General features: G+C 41.2%; 1 protein-coding gene across 2 annotated transcripts in view; it reads left to right on the top strand.

Annotated features, from left to right (window-relative positions):
* rab35b (RAB35, member RAS oncogene family b) overlaps positions 1–9,631 on the top strand; it is an 11,093-nt gene extending 1,462 nt beyond the window's left edge. Inside the window, exons 2-6 of one of the 2 annotated variants that reach the window (XM_040155835.1) lie at positions 1,395–1,445; positions 1,548–1,671; positions 6,146–6,270; positions 6,500–6,624; positions 7,284–9,631. In XM_040155835.1, the coding sequence (XP_040011769.1) occupies positions 1,395–1,445; positions 1,548–1,671; positions 6,146–6,270; positions 6,500–6,624; positions 7,284–7,412 (554 nt within the window). In that variant the 3' untranslated portion in view covers positions 7,413–9,631. The remainder of the gene's footprint in view (positions 1–1,394; positions 1,446–1,547; positions 1,672–6,145; positions 6,271–6,499; positions 6,625–7,283) is intronic. The other variant, XM_040155836.1, reaches the window with a different exon arrangement.
* Positions 9,632–15,723: the final 6,092 nt, after the last annotated feature.

The raw sequence follows: 15,723 nt of genomic DNA, 5'->3' as shown, positions 1-15,723 counted from the left end.
CACTGCCACTCACACACAGAGGGCCAGTGTCCCCTCATCTGCAGTGTGGAAACACAATTGTCTGTAGTGCTATACCAGATTATTTAGAAAAGATGCTCTGACCTTCTACACTCCTCAGCTGCATGTAGACAGATCTGCTGCTGAGAATCAAGACATTCCCCAGACTGGATTTCTAAACCGCACTGAGGCCGGGTTTAATCACTTAGCCGGACTTGTTTAGCCTCTGGCCTGTCACAGTAGGATGTGCACATGACATATCTGTTCATGGAGAGTGGTTTGACACTAGCTCAGTTATGTAACACACAATTCTGTCAAGCATTTCATCATACGCCTAAGATGTTAACGGCCACTCCTCCACAATACCTGTGGAGTACTTTGACGACACACAGGTTCCAGACTGGAAGGGTTGAAATTGGAAATGTCCCGAGTGGTTTTGTCACTGAAAAGCTGAGTGTTTTATTTGGATGCTTTTTTGGCAGGACACCAGGAAGGCATGGCATATTAAAGCTTCAAAAGTTCAAAAAGATGATCTCTCTTCTGCTTTGAAGCTTTGGTTACTTTTGGTTTAAACAAAACTCTGTAACATGGAGACCACAGGAACCTGAGAACTTTTTATGTCGGGACCAATCAAACACGAGGTGACAATAACACAATGGCTAGGCTAAGAAACAGGACTGCAGGTTGAGTCCCACCCCAGGTTGGGCAGCAGAGTCTCCTCCTAACTTCCAGTTGTTACCTGACAACTGATCTGTTAAAGACACAGCACTGATCCCTCTCATCCCTTTCTTGTTTTAATCCCCTTCCCCTTCCATCTCTGCTTTCTCCTCTCTTTTCATCTGTTGTGTAACTGCTCCTAAAACCTATTTATCATCCACGATAATTTTAGGAACCCAGTAATAATTGTTCCATTTGTTGTTTTGCCTCTGTAGCTTTCACTCAAGCCTTTCCAGTTTCTTTTTGTTACTTCTGCTATTGTATTGATTGTGCTTCTGTTGGTACGTCCTCAAAGGGCCTTAAATGACCACAAAGGGTGCAGCCTTGCTTACCTTAATTCCTTCTTTCTGAACACTGTGCAACTAGTACATCTTTGTCTTTATACCTTAAAGTAGTAGGATTACAGCACATGTTTGGGTTGACGTCTTGGTTTTGGTTTGCAGTCATCACTTGGTGTTACTCATGGGTAACCAGGATATAATGAGAAAGTAAAACCATATGGGAAGTTGTTTTCTTTTTTTTGTGGTGCACAAAACCTTCCAATAACTCAACATTGTTTGTCCTCAGACATTTGTAGTATTTTGTTTGACAGCTAAAAGAATGTATGCTTTTTAAAATGTTTTCTCTCTTTTGGGAACTTGTACTCTAAACCTCATCCTGTGCTTGTGTTTCCTCCTCAGGAGTGGGGAAGAGCAGTCTCCTCCTGCGATTTGCAGACAACACATTTTCAGGTGTGTGGTTCTACCTCAGCAACGGTGGCATAAATTCAAGACTTTTTACTTTTAATGCTGTAGATCATTAACTTGATTTTGTGTTGGTATGTGTGTTTGCAGGTAGCTATATCACCACGATTGGGGTGGACTTTAAGATCCGGACAGTTGAGATCAACGGGGAGAAGGTGAAGCTACAGATCTGGGATACAGCAGGGCAGGAGCGCTTTCGCACCATCACCTCCACGTAAGTGGATCCTTATGCACACATGCACGCATTCACACGGGCTTTTCAGGTGAAGTTCTTCGTTTTCATTTCAACAATTGAATCTGAAACCAAGAATGGTTCTTTGCGGTCCTCAGGTTAGGTATTATTTGAGGAAGCAGTTTGTAGACAACTAGAATAAGTGAGTGCTGTTCATTTAAACTGGGTGGAATTCCCCACAGATGCTAATTACAGATGTGAGAGGGAGGCTCCTGGTCTCATACTTTCGTGCTACTTGACTGCAAGTGCTGGGCGGCTTTACCCTCTTATGCTTGTAGTATGTGTCACACTTTTGTCCAGTGTTGTACCGTGTTCATGTGGCTCCGGATTCACACTGATCTAGGGTGTCCTTTTTTAAAGAGGTAACTTCGGTATTATTTTTTATCTGTTTAATATTAACGATTCACCTGAATAGACCAAAACTAAAAAGCATTGTCTGTCTGTATAGCCATAGCCTGATGTAGCTGCATCTGTGCTGTAGATGTCTGTTGCTGCTTAAAAAAAAACCCATTTAAAAACGCATAAAGGAGCAATACCATTGCATGGGAAAGATTCTGTTTTTAATAGTTTTAGGATGACAGTGGAGTTTTATGGCACAGAGGCATAATCTGTATCAGGATATACAGACGATCCTTGTTCATAGGATAAATTCATTGTTGGTTTTCTACAGGTGGCCTGTTGGTGACGATGATGATAATAAAAAGCTAAAATACCACCAGTGTTATCCTTTAAGTGCAGCACTCCAACTCGGTGGATTTTCTCATGCTGCCATTCAAACTTAATCAACATACATTATTATTGTTTTATGGTGCAACACCAGCGCACGGTTTCCCACTCACAGAAATACAGATGCCAATGTGTACAACTCTAGGCCTGTGAGCTAAATCTGACCACAACTGACCTGTTCATTTTGGCCACAGCTCAGTCACAACGCAAATCAAACGCCCAGCTGCTCACCGCTTCTCTTGGATGGAAGCACTTTCCCTGTTGTGCAAGCTTGCAAAACACACTGCATTATTTACCTCAACTCCTGCAGCTCACAGCATACTGCTAATGAATAAAACTGGACTACATCACATTCGTGTAAGGTTTTAATGGGTCATTGGAAGACGCAGCAGTAGTTAGCCTCCAGGTGACTGTTTTTAGATCTCTGGCCAAGAAAAGTCAGTGAATGTAGACGTGAAATGTTCCAAATTATTATTATTATTATATTTTATTTATTTTTTATTTTTTTAGGAGAACATCTCTGTCATTAATTGAAGTCTTTTCCACTTTGTCATGACTCCTCTGACTCCTATGATAATAATTCTAATAGTAATCATGAAAACAAGTTGGTCTTTAGAGCTCTTTCACTATAAAACCACTGCATGCTGCGTATGAAAACGACAGTGGTGAGAGTAGTGAGAGTGAATCAACGCAGTTAAGTTGTCGACGGTAAAACCAAAGCAGTAGGTGGGAAGATGCTGATAACTAAGAGATGAAAGAAATTGCAGATTTGGGTGATAATTCTCTGTGCAATTGTCACTACAAGCAACCTCGTTCACTTTACACAGTCACTGAATCCATCGTCAATATGAAAGTTCTGTTTATGGAAGCTTTAAAGAGTCTTTCTGTAAACTATGCCCCAATGACTATACTGCTAGGATTGCATTGATTGACATATCAGCTTAGGCTAAAGAAGGCAAAGATTCCAAAACAATTAAAATAAACAAGCAGTTTGTAGTGATGGTAATCACGGACCTGTTTGCTTCATCATTGAATTTGTTCGATGTGGCGTTCCTTGTCTTTTAGTTTGAGAACCCAAATTGTTCAGCTGTAGTTTGCTCCTGTTGCTGTTTCTAAAGTGTTCCTCGCTGTGTTTGACAACCAGTTCCTAATGTGTTCATGCGTCTTGCACTAATGCCGGCTGTCAAACCGATGATTTCTTTTTCCTTGTAAAGCGTCCAGCTGGAATATGGGCTTTCCATTTCATTCAGTTACCATGTAGTTTACGCTGGCAGGCTTGACGTTACAGTGCAGTATTGACACTCAGCGTGTAATAAATAGGAGCTGGGCATAAATGTGCGAGGAGGCAGCGTCTGAGCAGCGCAGACAGAAACAATGTGAGGTGACCTACAGCTCAAACTGCAGTCATCTTACGTACTCACCCCTTTTTGACTTTGACTGGAGGAGAGAGAGGCTGCGTTAAGAGATATTAAACTCTCACTGTCCGAGCCTTGTGAGTCTTGTCCTGAACAAGACCAGGAGAGCGTGTTTGTGGTATTTAATGGTATACTGGCACCGCCGCAGTGAGGACGCTCAGAACAACGAAATCATCCAGAATGCTTGAAATTCTCTGCAGTGCTGACGCTCCAGCCCCTGAGGAGTATGACCGTCCTAGTTTGGAAGCGCGGCTGCCAGTTGTTCTGCAGGAATCCCAGCAGGCAGCCTTATTTAGACTGATTGTTCACTCTGCTGAAGTAGAGTGGCGATGGATCACGGGCAGAGACCTGCTCGACCCACTCGGGCAGCCTGGGGGGATAGCCATAAGTGAGACCCTATGGTCGTGTGCCTGTGGCTGACCCATGGCTGCCATCATCCTTAGGACCAGGTCAAGACCTCTCAAGTCGCAGCATAATGTAAATTACAGTTTTTAAGCCTTCGTTCTAGCCTAAGTTACCTTCTTCTAGTGAATTAGTGCTTTAATTCTGACAGGACTTATCATTTTCATTTGCTTCACTGGTTTGGAAATTTGAAAATTGGCATGCTTCCCCGCTCTAAAATCACCCTGATACTGTAGCACTTCCAAGTATTTACTGTTTTCGGGCCTTGAAAAAGAGCACAAATAATGTCTTTATGCCCTTACCTTGCCAAAAATGTGGGAAAATTACATCTAACTAGAGTAGTCAGTAGAGTCCCCAGAGGTGTTGTGATCATGTGGTCAGTAGTTAAAACCCTAGACCACCAGGGCGCCTATTGATTGATGATTTTTGAGTGAGCAGTCCGGTTTATTAACATTTTATTACCCTGTTTGTGCAGTATTTTATTGCAGAAAAGGTGTCTGCAAGTTGGGGCCCCCATGCCTGCTGTGTGTGTTTATGGCTCTCTGTTCATGTGCACTAAGGCAGACACACACACACATATACATGCACACACATAACCGTCCACCCCTGCTGACCGGTGGCCCATTACTGCTGGACACTGGGGACAACACCATATCCCCACACTGTCACGCCAGGCAGCAACACTGACACACACATGCGCGCACACATAGTAAGCCTGACAAAAGGGTCTTTGTGTTTGTTTGGTGCAGTGCAGCTCCACTGGGGATGCTCCCTCTCTGGGGCCTGGCCACTTTTTGAAGCTCGCAGGTTTACAGTTGAACTGTTTGGCTGTCACACGCCGGTTTAGTCGTCTGTGGGGCAGATGCCGGTCTCATTTCTGCGGGCTTTCCTCCGTCACTCAAGCTGCCACACGATCCGTCCTCTGTACTTCAGTGTTGCATTATTGTAGCAATCAGTTCAATTGACTGTGCAGTTACTCTTAGATAAAGTTCCGTGAGTCAGTTAATTAGACGATTGGATGTTTTTGTCATTGGTGAAGGGCGAGATGTTCAGTGTTGCTGAACAGGCTTCAGTCTGCAATCTAAGGACTCATTGCTCATTTTAAGTAAGTGCGTCATTAGTAAGGGTCTCTTTTTTACAATGTTAAGATGATTTAAGTTGTCACTCTTCCTAATTGAGATTTGTCTCCCCCTGCTGGGCATCAGCATTAGTTACCTCAGTGGTACCCAACCTCTGTCAGATGTGCTCCCACAGCTCTGACAGATGAACTCAAGTACCCGTTCATCGAGCCCACGTGTCCTGTTCCAGATGTGTTCATTGGAATTGTTTTTAAAGTGGGTATCATTTAACAACTGATGATATAAAAGTGGGTGTTAGGAGGATTTTTTTCATGCGATTGAACCGTCAGTGATTCGGTCGCTTTGGTTAAGTTCGGATTCTTACCGCTACAAGTTGGAGTGGCAAAAGCTGGACATTTCACGTATTTTTGCATTACTTTTAGCTGTCTTTCAGTCTTTTAATATATTACCTGTAGCTATCCATCAACTTTTTATCATTACCTTTAACTAATTATCATTTATGCATCACTTTTAGCTTTTTCTACTATTTAACCATCACTTTTAGCAATGACTTAAAGTTGAAATAGTTTACTTTTATCCCATTATCTAAGTACTTAAACCACTTATCTATTACATTTAGCTTTTGCAACCTGTCCATTAATTACTTTAAGCTGATGGTTTTAACTTCTCTGCTCAGTTGCAAACTAGTTCACTCGTAATTGCAACATGTGGGGTTAAGGTCTTCTAGCTGACACAATACGTGGATATATTCTCAAATCAAACTGTAGTTTCTGGGACTCATTATGCTACTTAATGTTAAATGCTGACTGTGTCTCTCTCCTTCTGCATGTTCAGATACTACAGGGGAACACATGGGGTCATAGTGGTATACGACGTCACGAGTGCCGAGTCCTTCGTCAACGTCAAACGATGGTTACATGAAATCAACCAGAACTGCGACGATGTGTGCCGAATATTAGGTGAGTGTGCTCTCTTTTCAGGGGGTTTAAAAAAATCCAGGCACTCTTGTCACCTTGGCTTCCTTTGCTTAAAATAGACTCTACCCTTCACTCTCATGCAAACCTTTTTTTATTTGCGGGCAATGTAAATGAATGTAATGTTAAAAAAAAAAAAAAAAAAAGGAAAAAAAGTTCCTTCCTTTGTTTAGACTCCAGGTTTTGTCATCTTGGCAATATTTTCTATTGTCAGTGGGAAACAAGAACGACGACCCCAACTCTAAGGTGGTCGAGACGACTGACGCGCAGAAGTTTGCGGAGCAGATGGGAATCAATCTGTTTGAGACCAGTGCAAAAGAGAACATCAATGTTGAAGAGGTAACTCATCGTTTCTGCCGTCTCTGGCCTCAGACTGTTTACAGACTGGCGTGTTTGTGTGGAGTAGTTTCTGGGACATGCCCGGTATGCAGAGCAGCTCAACCGAAGCCTTGAATTTGGCAGCATATCTGGATTCTGTGTAATACCTGCTGATCAGTAGGTTGTAGTAGTATGCTGAACGTGCACTGGTTTACTGTACAGACATTTAAGAAACAGTTTTGGGGAAAAACAATTTAGGGCTTCAACCAACAATTATTTTCGTTACCAGTTAATCTGCTGATTATTTTCTTAATTAATCGATGAATTGTCTGCTCTGTAAAACATCCGAAAATAACAACCACAATATTCTCCATCCAAGCTCAGTGTCTTCATATGGCTAGCTTACCTTAGCATAAAGACTGGAAACTTCCAGCTTTTATGCTAAGATAAGCTAGGTGAGTGCTGGCTGTATCAACCTTCTCATCCACCAGCAAGAATAAATATCTCCTCAAATGTTGAACTGTTCCATTAATGCTATGGAAATACCTGGATGTGGACTATTCTTAGGGTTTGTTTTGAGTACTGATCGGAAAGCCCAAACTGGACATATCGAACACATTTCAGCAGTTCAGTGATAGCAGTAATCGCCACACATCACTGGTTTTGTGCTTCTTCTGCAGATGTTCAACTGCATCACGGAGCTGGTGCTAAGAGCCAAAAAGGAGGTGCTAGCCAAGCAGCAGCAGCAGCAACAGAACGACGTGGTCAAACTCACCCGGAACAGTAAACGAAAGAAAAAGTGCTGCTAGCAAAGTCGAAGTCCTCTACAAAAAAGGCCGGCGGCGTCTTTTCTTCTCACACACGTACATACACACACACACAATGGGACTGAGAGCATCTAAATTAAAGAGCAGATAAAGATTTAATAAATATACGGTGAAAGATTAAAAAATAAATAAATACATGGAGAAAAATGTCCCTTTTGGACAAACTAATCATGAAGACTTTAAAAAAAAATGTACAGATTTTATCAGACGTCAGATCAAGTTTTATTTGGAATTCAGCAGATGGGCACTATTGACCTGAGGTCCTCCTTTCTTAAAGGATCTGCAAGCTGACAACTGACCGCCATAATTCGCCGATTTATATCCACATAATCCCCATATTCTTCCATCAGTATCTCATCTCTCCTTCTCATTCCACTGCACACGGGACATTCAGAGTCGGGGCAGACTCTGTGCCTGAGGAGAAGGAGGGCTCACCTTTTTTGGATCTATTTGTTTCTTCCTAGTTTTCTTCTTGGGGAGGAGTGGGGCGGGGGGCTGTTCGGCTGTTCGGTAAAAGCGGAGGTCCCGCCACCTCTCTACAGTTTGAGCATTTCAGACACCTGTCTTACCACAGCTCACGCCAAAAGATCATGAACTGCTAGATTTTGATTTATTTGACTTGATGGGGGAAAGAAATCACATGGATGACGATGATGATGATTGGTAGACGACCTTTAGCAACTAATCCGATGGACAGAACTGGTGACTTTACATGTTTTATTTTTCTTTGTATATGTTTTGCCAAGCTTCCCACCCTCTCCCCTCTAACCTCCAGTAGTGTTGAGCCAACGATAATTGATTTTAGTTTTTTCATTTTCTGTCTTTTTGTTCTGAGTGCAGCAGAGCAGCTCTCTGACGTTTAGCTCTGACGGCACCGGCCACTGTAGTCTTACTTTGCTTTCAGAGTTTGCTTTTAAAACTTTTTCCTCCACAATTTTTTAAAGAATGATACTGCCAATATAATTAAAAAAAAATATATATACATATATATATCAGGAGCTCAGTGGCGCCTCTCATTGGACTGTTGCCATAGTGGCCCCTGGTTGGCCAAGAGGCAGGGTGAATAAAGTCCTCAGGAAGCGCTCAGGGCTAAGCCTCTTCCCACCTTCCTCCTCTCTAATTCTATATTTCTGCAGCAAGCGGACTTCTTCCCCCTCCAACACCCACATATCAGCACCTCTCACAACAACGGACTCGCCTCCCGTATTTGGTCACTCACGGGGCATGAGGAGGCTCTAACTCTGGAAACTGGCCTCTCTTAATCATCGCCGTGACGTCCAATCCATAGCAGACTTTTTGCCTTTGGTTTTTGAGCATGTAACACTTTGTTCGAAGGGGTATTTAAAAGGTATTGCCTGACATGCATTTGGACTGTCAAGGATTTCCTCAGCTTGCAGGACATTCTGAACAGTTAACTAATGTTAAAGTCTGATGTCATGTTTTTCTTCCGCTTTTCTCTGTCACAAACCCCTGCTACCTGTTCAACTGAAGTGTTACCGGACAGTGTTTTTGGCCTCTATGATGAGAGTGTGGCAGAGAGTGGGACTGTTAATGTAGGAACAAATGGGGATGAACTGCAGTACTGGATCTCAGTGTGTTTGGGCCTGAGCTCCTCTCCCTCTCCCTCTCCACTCGCACCGCCAGGGTTTGTCACAGAGGCAAATCATACACTTTCTATTACTGACATATTATTTTCTTTGTTTTGAATTGGGAGAATAATAAATGGAGAGAGCTGTAGTTAATGACTAAGAAACTGTTGGAAATATTTAGTTTTTATCCTCTGGGCAGACTCTGGCAGGCGGTTTGGGATCCTGATAAACGTCAAGAGGTCACTTTGACCTCCAGAGCCCGGAGATGGTATCAAATCTCACACTTTGATTTCTATTCATTATGTGTATGTATATATAAATATATTTGTGTGTTTATATTCAATATAGAACATACACGCATAATTAGCGCACCAAACTGCATGTGTTAAACATGCCCCGTGTGCTATGGTTGAAACACACTCGTCAGCTGTGGTTTGCTGTACACTGGAGAAAAAGAGATGTACTATTCATTTTTCCCTACATGAATTTAATCAGTAATAAACGTTTTAAAAGAATAAATATTTGACACATAATGACTGATCTCATTTGTCAGTGATTTGAGGCTTGGTCTTAACTTCATTTTGAACCTGTGGCTTTTTATTTTCTGTTTTTTTGGGGGGGGTTTTCTTTGAATAAACTTTTATGGCGGAAATGTGTACTCGTCTTTGGGAAGTCTCTTATAAACTGGAAAGAAACTGCTTTTTTTATTTAGTCTTACGAAATGAATCATCTCGTTTTCAGAGAGGAAGTTAAGGTTTCTCCATAAGCAGCAGTGAGAAAGTAACGACGTCACCTTGTCTGGGTTTCCCTCACTATCAGAAGTTATTAACAGTCAGGGAAGTGAAAATGCGAACATCCTGAGCCAAACATTTTCCACATACCTGGCTCGTTGACGGATGTAAACAGGGCAGGACCTATGGATTTTACATTATCGGTAGCACTGAGTATCATTTGAAAATGTTTGATATCAGTTCCCACGCCAAAACCATACTTCTTAATATTTAAGAAAATATGCCAAATGCAGAAATGATAATAACTAAAGTACTTAAACCTCAAACTGCCAAGAAAAAAATATGGAGTGAGCCAATCCCTCGAAAGTGAAAATAAACAAGACTAAGCGCTGCACATAACTGAGCCATGAACATAGCAGCTCTGTGAGAATGTACTAAAACAGCGCTTTGAGCTAAATGATGACATGCTCACAATGACAATGTTAACATGCTGATGTTTAACAGGTAATATTTAGTTCGTGTTGTGAGATTATTGATCTGATCTTCTTACTGCTGCTCTTTCAGTTTGCTTGTTGCTTGCCCTCATCATGTAGTTACTACATACAATTAATACCATTTTAAAAAACCTTCGGTGTGTCCTTTCTCCCTGCTTTTTATTTATTCTTTGTAGACGATGGTGTTCTCATATTTCATCAGAAAGTGAACAGAATAGCATCTGTATAAGCATCTGTATTCCTCAGCCAAGTCAGGGGAGACAAGCAAATTGCAAAGAATTTATTTGTACAAAAAAAATCCCCAAAATGCTAAGAAAACATGATAAATATTTAGAATAGTTTGAAGCATTCTGTAACTGAGACAGTGTCGTTAGTCAGTGGTGAATGGAAGCACTCACACAGAGCACAATGAGCCCACCCAAAGCACTTAATTCCAAAATAACATCCGACTGAGTGCAAACAAGCAACAGAAAGCACACACACTCAATGGCACGTCTGTCTGTCTGTCTCACTGCAACACACACTCAACCCACAGCAGCAGCATCAGGATGTTTGCCACAGAAAGACGCAGCAGACCGTGTTTTAGAAACGCTTTCAATTGGAAAATGAATCAGTACAGTCCACGGTGTCGGAGCGGCAGCATCGAACAACACATACAAACAAACGGAAATAGCAATTAGGACATGATGTGGACAGAACCAAATATGTTAGTGTTTTGTGTTTCAAACAAAATGTGACATGGAAAATAAATAAAGAAAACACATACATTATAACACAAGCGCTGCACATAACTGAGCCATGAACATAGCAGCTCTGTGAGAATGTACTAAAACAGCGCTTTGAGCTAAATGATGACATGCTCACAATGACAATGTTAACATGCTGATGTTTAACAGGTAATATTTAGTTCGTGTTGTGAGATTATTGATCTGATCTTCTTACTGCTGCTCTTTCAGTTTGCTTGTTGCTTGCCCTCATCATGTAGTTACTACATACAATTAATACCATTTTAAAAAACCTTCGGTGTGTCCTTTCTCCCTGCTTTTTATTTATTCTTTGTAGACGATGGTGTTCTCATATTTCATCAGAAAGTGAACAGAATAGCATCTGTATAAACGCATCTGTATTCCTCAGCCAAGTCAGGGGAGACAAGCAAATTGCAAAGAATTTATTTGTACAAAAAAAATCCCCAAAATGCTAAGAAAACATGATAAATATTTAGAATAGTTTGAAGCATTCTGTAACTGAGACAGTGTCGTTAGTCAGTGGTGAATGGAAGCACTCACACAGAGCACAATGAGCCCACCCAAAGCACTTAATTCCAAAATAACATCCGACTGAGTGCAAACAAGCAACAGAAAGCACACACACTCAATGGCACGTCTGTCTGTCTGTCTCACTGCAACACACACTCAACCCACAGCAGCAGCATCAGGATGTTTGCCACAGAAAGACGCAGCAGACCGTGTTTTAGAAACGCTTTCAATTGGAAAATGAATCAGTACAGTCCACGGTGTCGGAGCGGCAGCATCGAACAACACATACAAACAAACGGAAATAGCAATTAGGACATGATGTGGACAGAACCAAATATGTTAGTGTTTTGTGTTTCAAACAAAATGTGACATGGAAAGAGACAAATTACAGTCCGGTTATGGCAGGAGTGGCTGGTGTTTAATCCAAGCTTGCTGCAGGCAGAGGCAGTTCGTTTCCGACCACTGAGTCTCAGACTACAAACACATAGATGCCAAGTTTCAGTTTTTTATTTCATCCTCTTTCACACTTCCCAGAAACATGTTCCTGCCTGTGTTTCTGATCACGTCCATTCAGACAGGAGCAGTGAAAGAGCTTTCTAATAAGGCACCCTTTGCACAGAGTTTTTAATGGCTATATTAATATTTAATAAATCCTTAACTAATCCTTACAACCTTCTGTAGTTCCAGAACTGAAATTGGTAAATCTGCTGTGTGTGAATTCAAATCATTGACACTGGAAGCTCTCTCCTCTGGCTGCCGATGATTTGAGGTATTTTAGAGTCCTGACGTGTTCGTCTCATTGCCTGTCTTGACTAGGACACTCTTGCTAAAGAGATTTTTCATCTCAGTTGGGCCTTCCTGCTCAAATAAAGGTTAAATGGCAAAAAAAAACACACACAAAGGTTAGGTTTTCAAGTTATGAACAATCTCTAAGGCTGGGGTTTAACCTCCTCCAGCTGGACACTCAATTTTACTTTTTAGCTCTTTAATTCACCAGGAAGACTCATCCAATGAATCATTTGACCTTTCACCTCCTGGAAAAGGACGGCCAAACCTTAGGACCAAAATTTATTTACAAATGCTGACTTTTATCTTGCCTGTTTTAAGAACCCTTAATTAATGGGTTATTAACATTTACATTTACAGATGACTTACTACCTTTTGCTGTTGGCTTATTAGGAAACTCTTGGCCCTTTGTCAATGATTTATTAATATTTATAGCTATAGACGTAATGTTAAATGCCATTATTGATGACTATTAAAGGAACATTTCGACATTTTGGGAAATATGCTCATTCGCTCTCTGACGGAGCGTTAGATGAAGGGATCGCTACCAGTCTCATGTCGGCTACAGGCAGCAGCTACTTTCCGTAGCTCAACATAAAGAGTGGAAATGTCGACTCAACTTTCTAAATAACTCAACAGCCAGAGAGATTTTTCACAACCTGTCAACCTAAAGGTTTTTCTAGTTACGCTGTATAAAGCCTTAGTAAACAATTTATTAACCATTAATAAAGCCACCTCTTTACAACCTCTAAACTGTTTATAAAGGATGACTTATCAGACAGTGGTACCGATAACTGTCAACTGGACTGAACTGGCTGAGGAATTTACTTTCTTGGGCACTCTTGGATTAAAAATTACGATTCGTGAGTCCTTCTTGGGGTCTCTCTGGTAAATTTTCACATCATATTGGTGGATAATTTGGACAGAGCTCAGAAGAACTCTTGAATCTGTCTTGCCAGTTGTACTGCATGACACACACCCAAACAGTCAACTAAACATTTGTATGAGTGATCATGTCCAACTCACCAGTGGAATTTCTGCTCACTGTTAGGACACACATGAAAAAAGAGCCTACAAATAACAATGTACAGGTATAATTCTCTCTAAAAAAAGATTTTCATTCAAAATGTATGCATTTTTTCTTATAAATATATTTATTTCGTCCAAACCTATTTGACTTTTTATAAAAATCATTCTTTGGGTTGTAGTCCTTCCCAACAACCAGCTGAAATGACAAGAAGACATCTGCATAGGTTTGCACAGTTGCATTAGACGCGAGTTCAAAACACAGACAGACATGAGACACCACTGTGCCACACTGTAAGTCGTTCATGCTCGGAGATTTCTGGTCATTACATACTGTTGTACCAATGGAGTTACAGATATGTCACCTAGAACGGAAGCCCGGCAGCCAAGAAATCAAAGTACCCATGAAGTATTGAAGCAATGAGAATGGAGGTAGACCTTTTCTATTAGTGGTGAACCAAAGCAGCTCAGATGTTGACCACCGCAGAGGAAGTTCAGAGGAGTTTCTGTACAGCGACATGCCTTTTAACGATATGAAATTCAACAGGTTATTGTCGCATCGGTTTGACTGACTTGGAGATTGGCGAGCAATCTACATAGTTCTTCCTCCCTCTCAAGCTGATGTAAACATTTTGAACATTTGGTCAACTAGGATGATGATTGACATCATGAGGACAATGCTAGACAGTGTCTTTTTCTTCGAAAAAAGGATAAATGTTTAAATGTTAAATATAATCTGAACTGTAGAAGAACATACCACCTGGACAGACGGTGTCAATAACTTCAGCCACCCAAAGGTTTATTCAGATGTCAGAGATGAAACATGCAGGCCTCATAGAGTTCACCACAGACACGAGACAGATCCAAATAAAAAGTGCTGGTTTTTATACATTCACTTAATTTGAGGATCCCGTTGCCCTGCTCAGACTTGATTGTGTTTCAGCGATACATTCAAATTAATCATGGTGATTTTTGGGGATGAACAGTCGTACAAATCTACCGAGGAATTCCACCAATTTGGGCTTGTGGAGCATGAAAGATGTGGGCATTTACTAGGCAGGAGAGGTGTATGTAGGATCTGTGTTTTTCGGAACTTGATATTGTGGACTAAAAAGCAGGACATCTCGGCCTCTGCTGCTTTGAATTTGAACAGTATTTTTTTTAAAAGCTGCACTGATTTTAGAGTAATGGAACTAGCTGTAAATGCAGCATAGGCAAATTTTAACTTTAAAATTTTTTTTAGCAAATGTTAGCAAGCACTTGTTCACACATCACAGCAGCCACGGCACAGCATTAGCAATAATTTGGAGTCATGTTCCTGGCCACCCAACAAGTTTTAAGGCCTTTATTCACTTTCCCTCTAGCTTTGTTTTGGAATCCCATCAACTCCCGAGGGAAATATCTGCCTCTTTAGCTGCTAAATGCTCAAATATACTCACTGGCAGGTCACTGACTTTGTCCGTCCACCATTTGTGGTGCTGGAAAGCTAGCAAATGGTGGATTTATTAGAGCTGCCTGCTCCTGAAAACTGGGTTGAAGAGAGAGTTGAGACTGAACCAAAATAGTAAAGTTGTGGCCATAAAACAAAACAAAACAAAAAAAAGCAAAAATTAACTAAAAAAGGGCTAAAATGCTCCGTAGAGCTGAGGGGAACTGCAGAGTTTAGGTACAATTCTCCATGGGTCTGTCACTAACAGCAGCCCCCTTCACATTACATTATATATATTTATTTGATCTATTTCTATTATAAAAATATTGTTAAGTGCAGCTTTAATATCTCTCTTTAATATCACCCTTCAAAGGTTGTCTTTATCTCACTCTGATTGGAGGTGTGGGTTTTGGACATTAAAACGTGGTAAATACTGCAGGGCTGTCAATAAGAAAATAAACATTCTTTTTGTCATTTCTTTTGTCAAGACATACAGCTCGCAATGATCCTGATACATAAAGCTGTTGCCTCATGTTCTGAACATCCCCTGAACAAATGAATAAACCTGAGTGATAACTTGGGCTGGCTTCAGCTTCATTGCTCTGGTCTTCATCCTGCTATGTCTCATCATATTCTGACGTACAGCTCTGTCTTACTAGCCTCATCTTTTTCCCATAATCCTGCAATGTCCCATATGTCCACCCGTCTTTCCCCAGACTCCTTGGCCTGATAACTGGGATGCATACAAGAAGAGTTTGTACATAGCGTTCCCCTCTACAGAGTTGGCAGTGGGCTAGTAGAGATGGTCATAGGCACTACAAGGAAACCTTCCTCTTTGGAGGTAAACTTTGTGACCCTGCTCATGTTCTGTAAGACCGGTAGCTTTCTATGAGAGGGGCCTAAGCCAAAGCCTCTGGGGAAGTCCTATTCTTATATTTCTATCTCTCACTGTCAGCACTCACCAATTTAATCAGTAAGGAGA

This window comes from Xiphias gladius, chromosome 19 (assembly GCF_016859285.1).
Source record: "Xiphias gladius isolate SHS-SW01 ecotype Sanya breed wild chromosome 19, ASM1685928v1, whole genome shotgun sequence".
NCBI classification, from domain to species: Eukaryota; Metazoa; Chordata; class Actinopteri; order Istiophoriformes; family Xiphiidae; genus Xiphias; species Xiphias gladius.
This window is presented reverse-complemented; position numbering and strand designations above follow the sequence as displayed.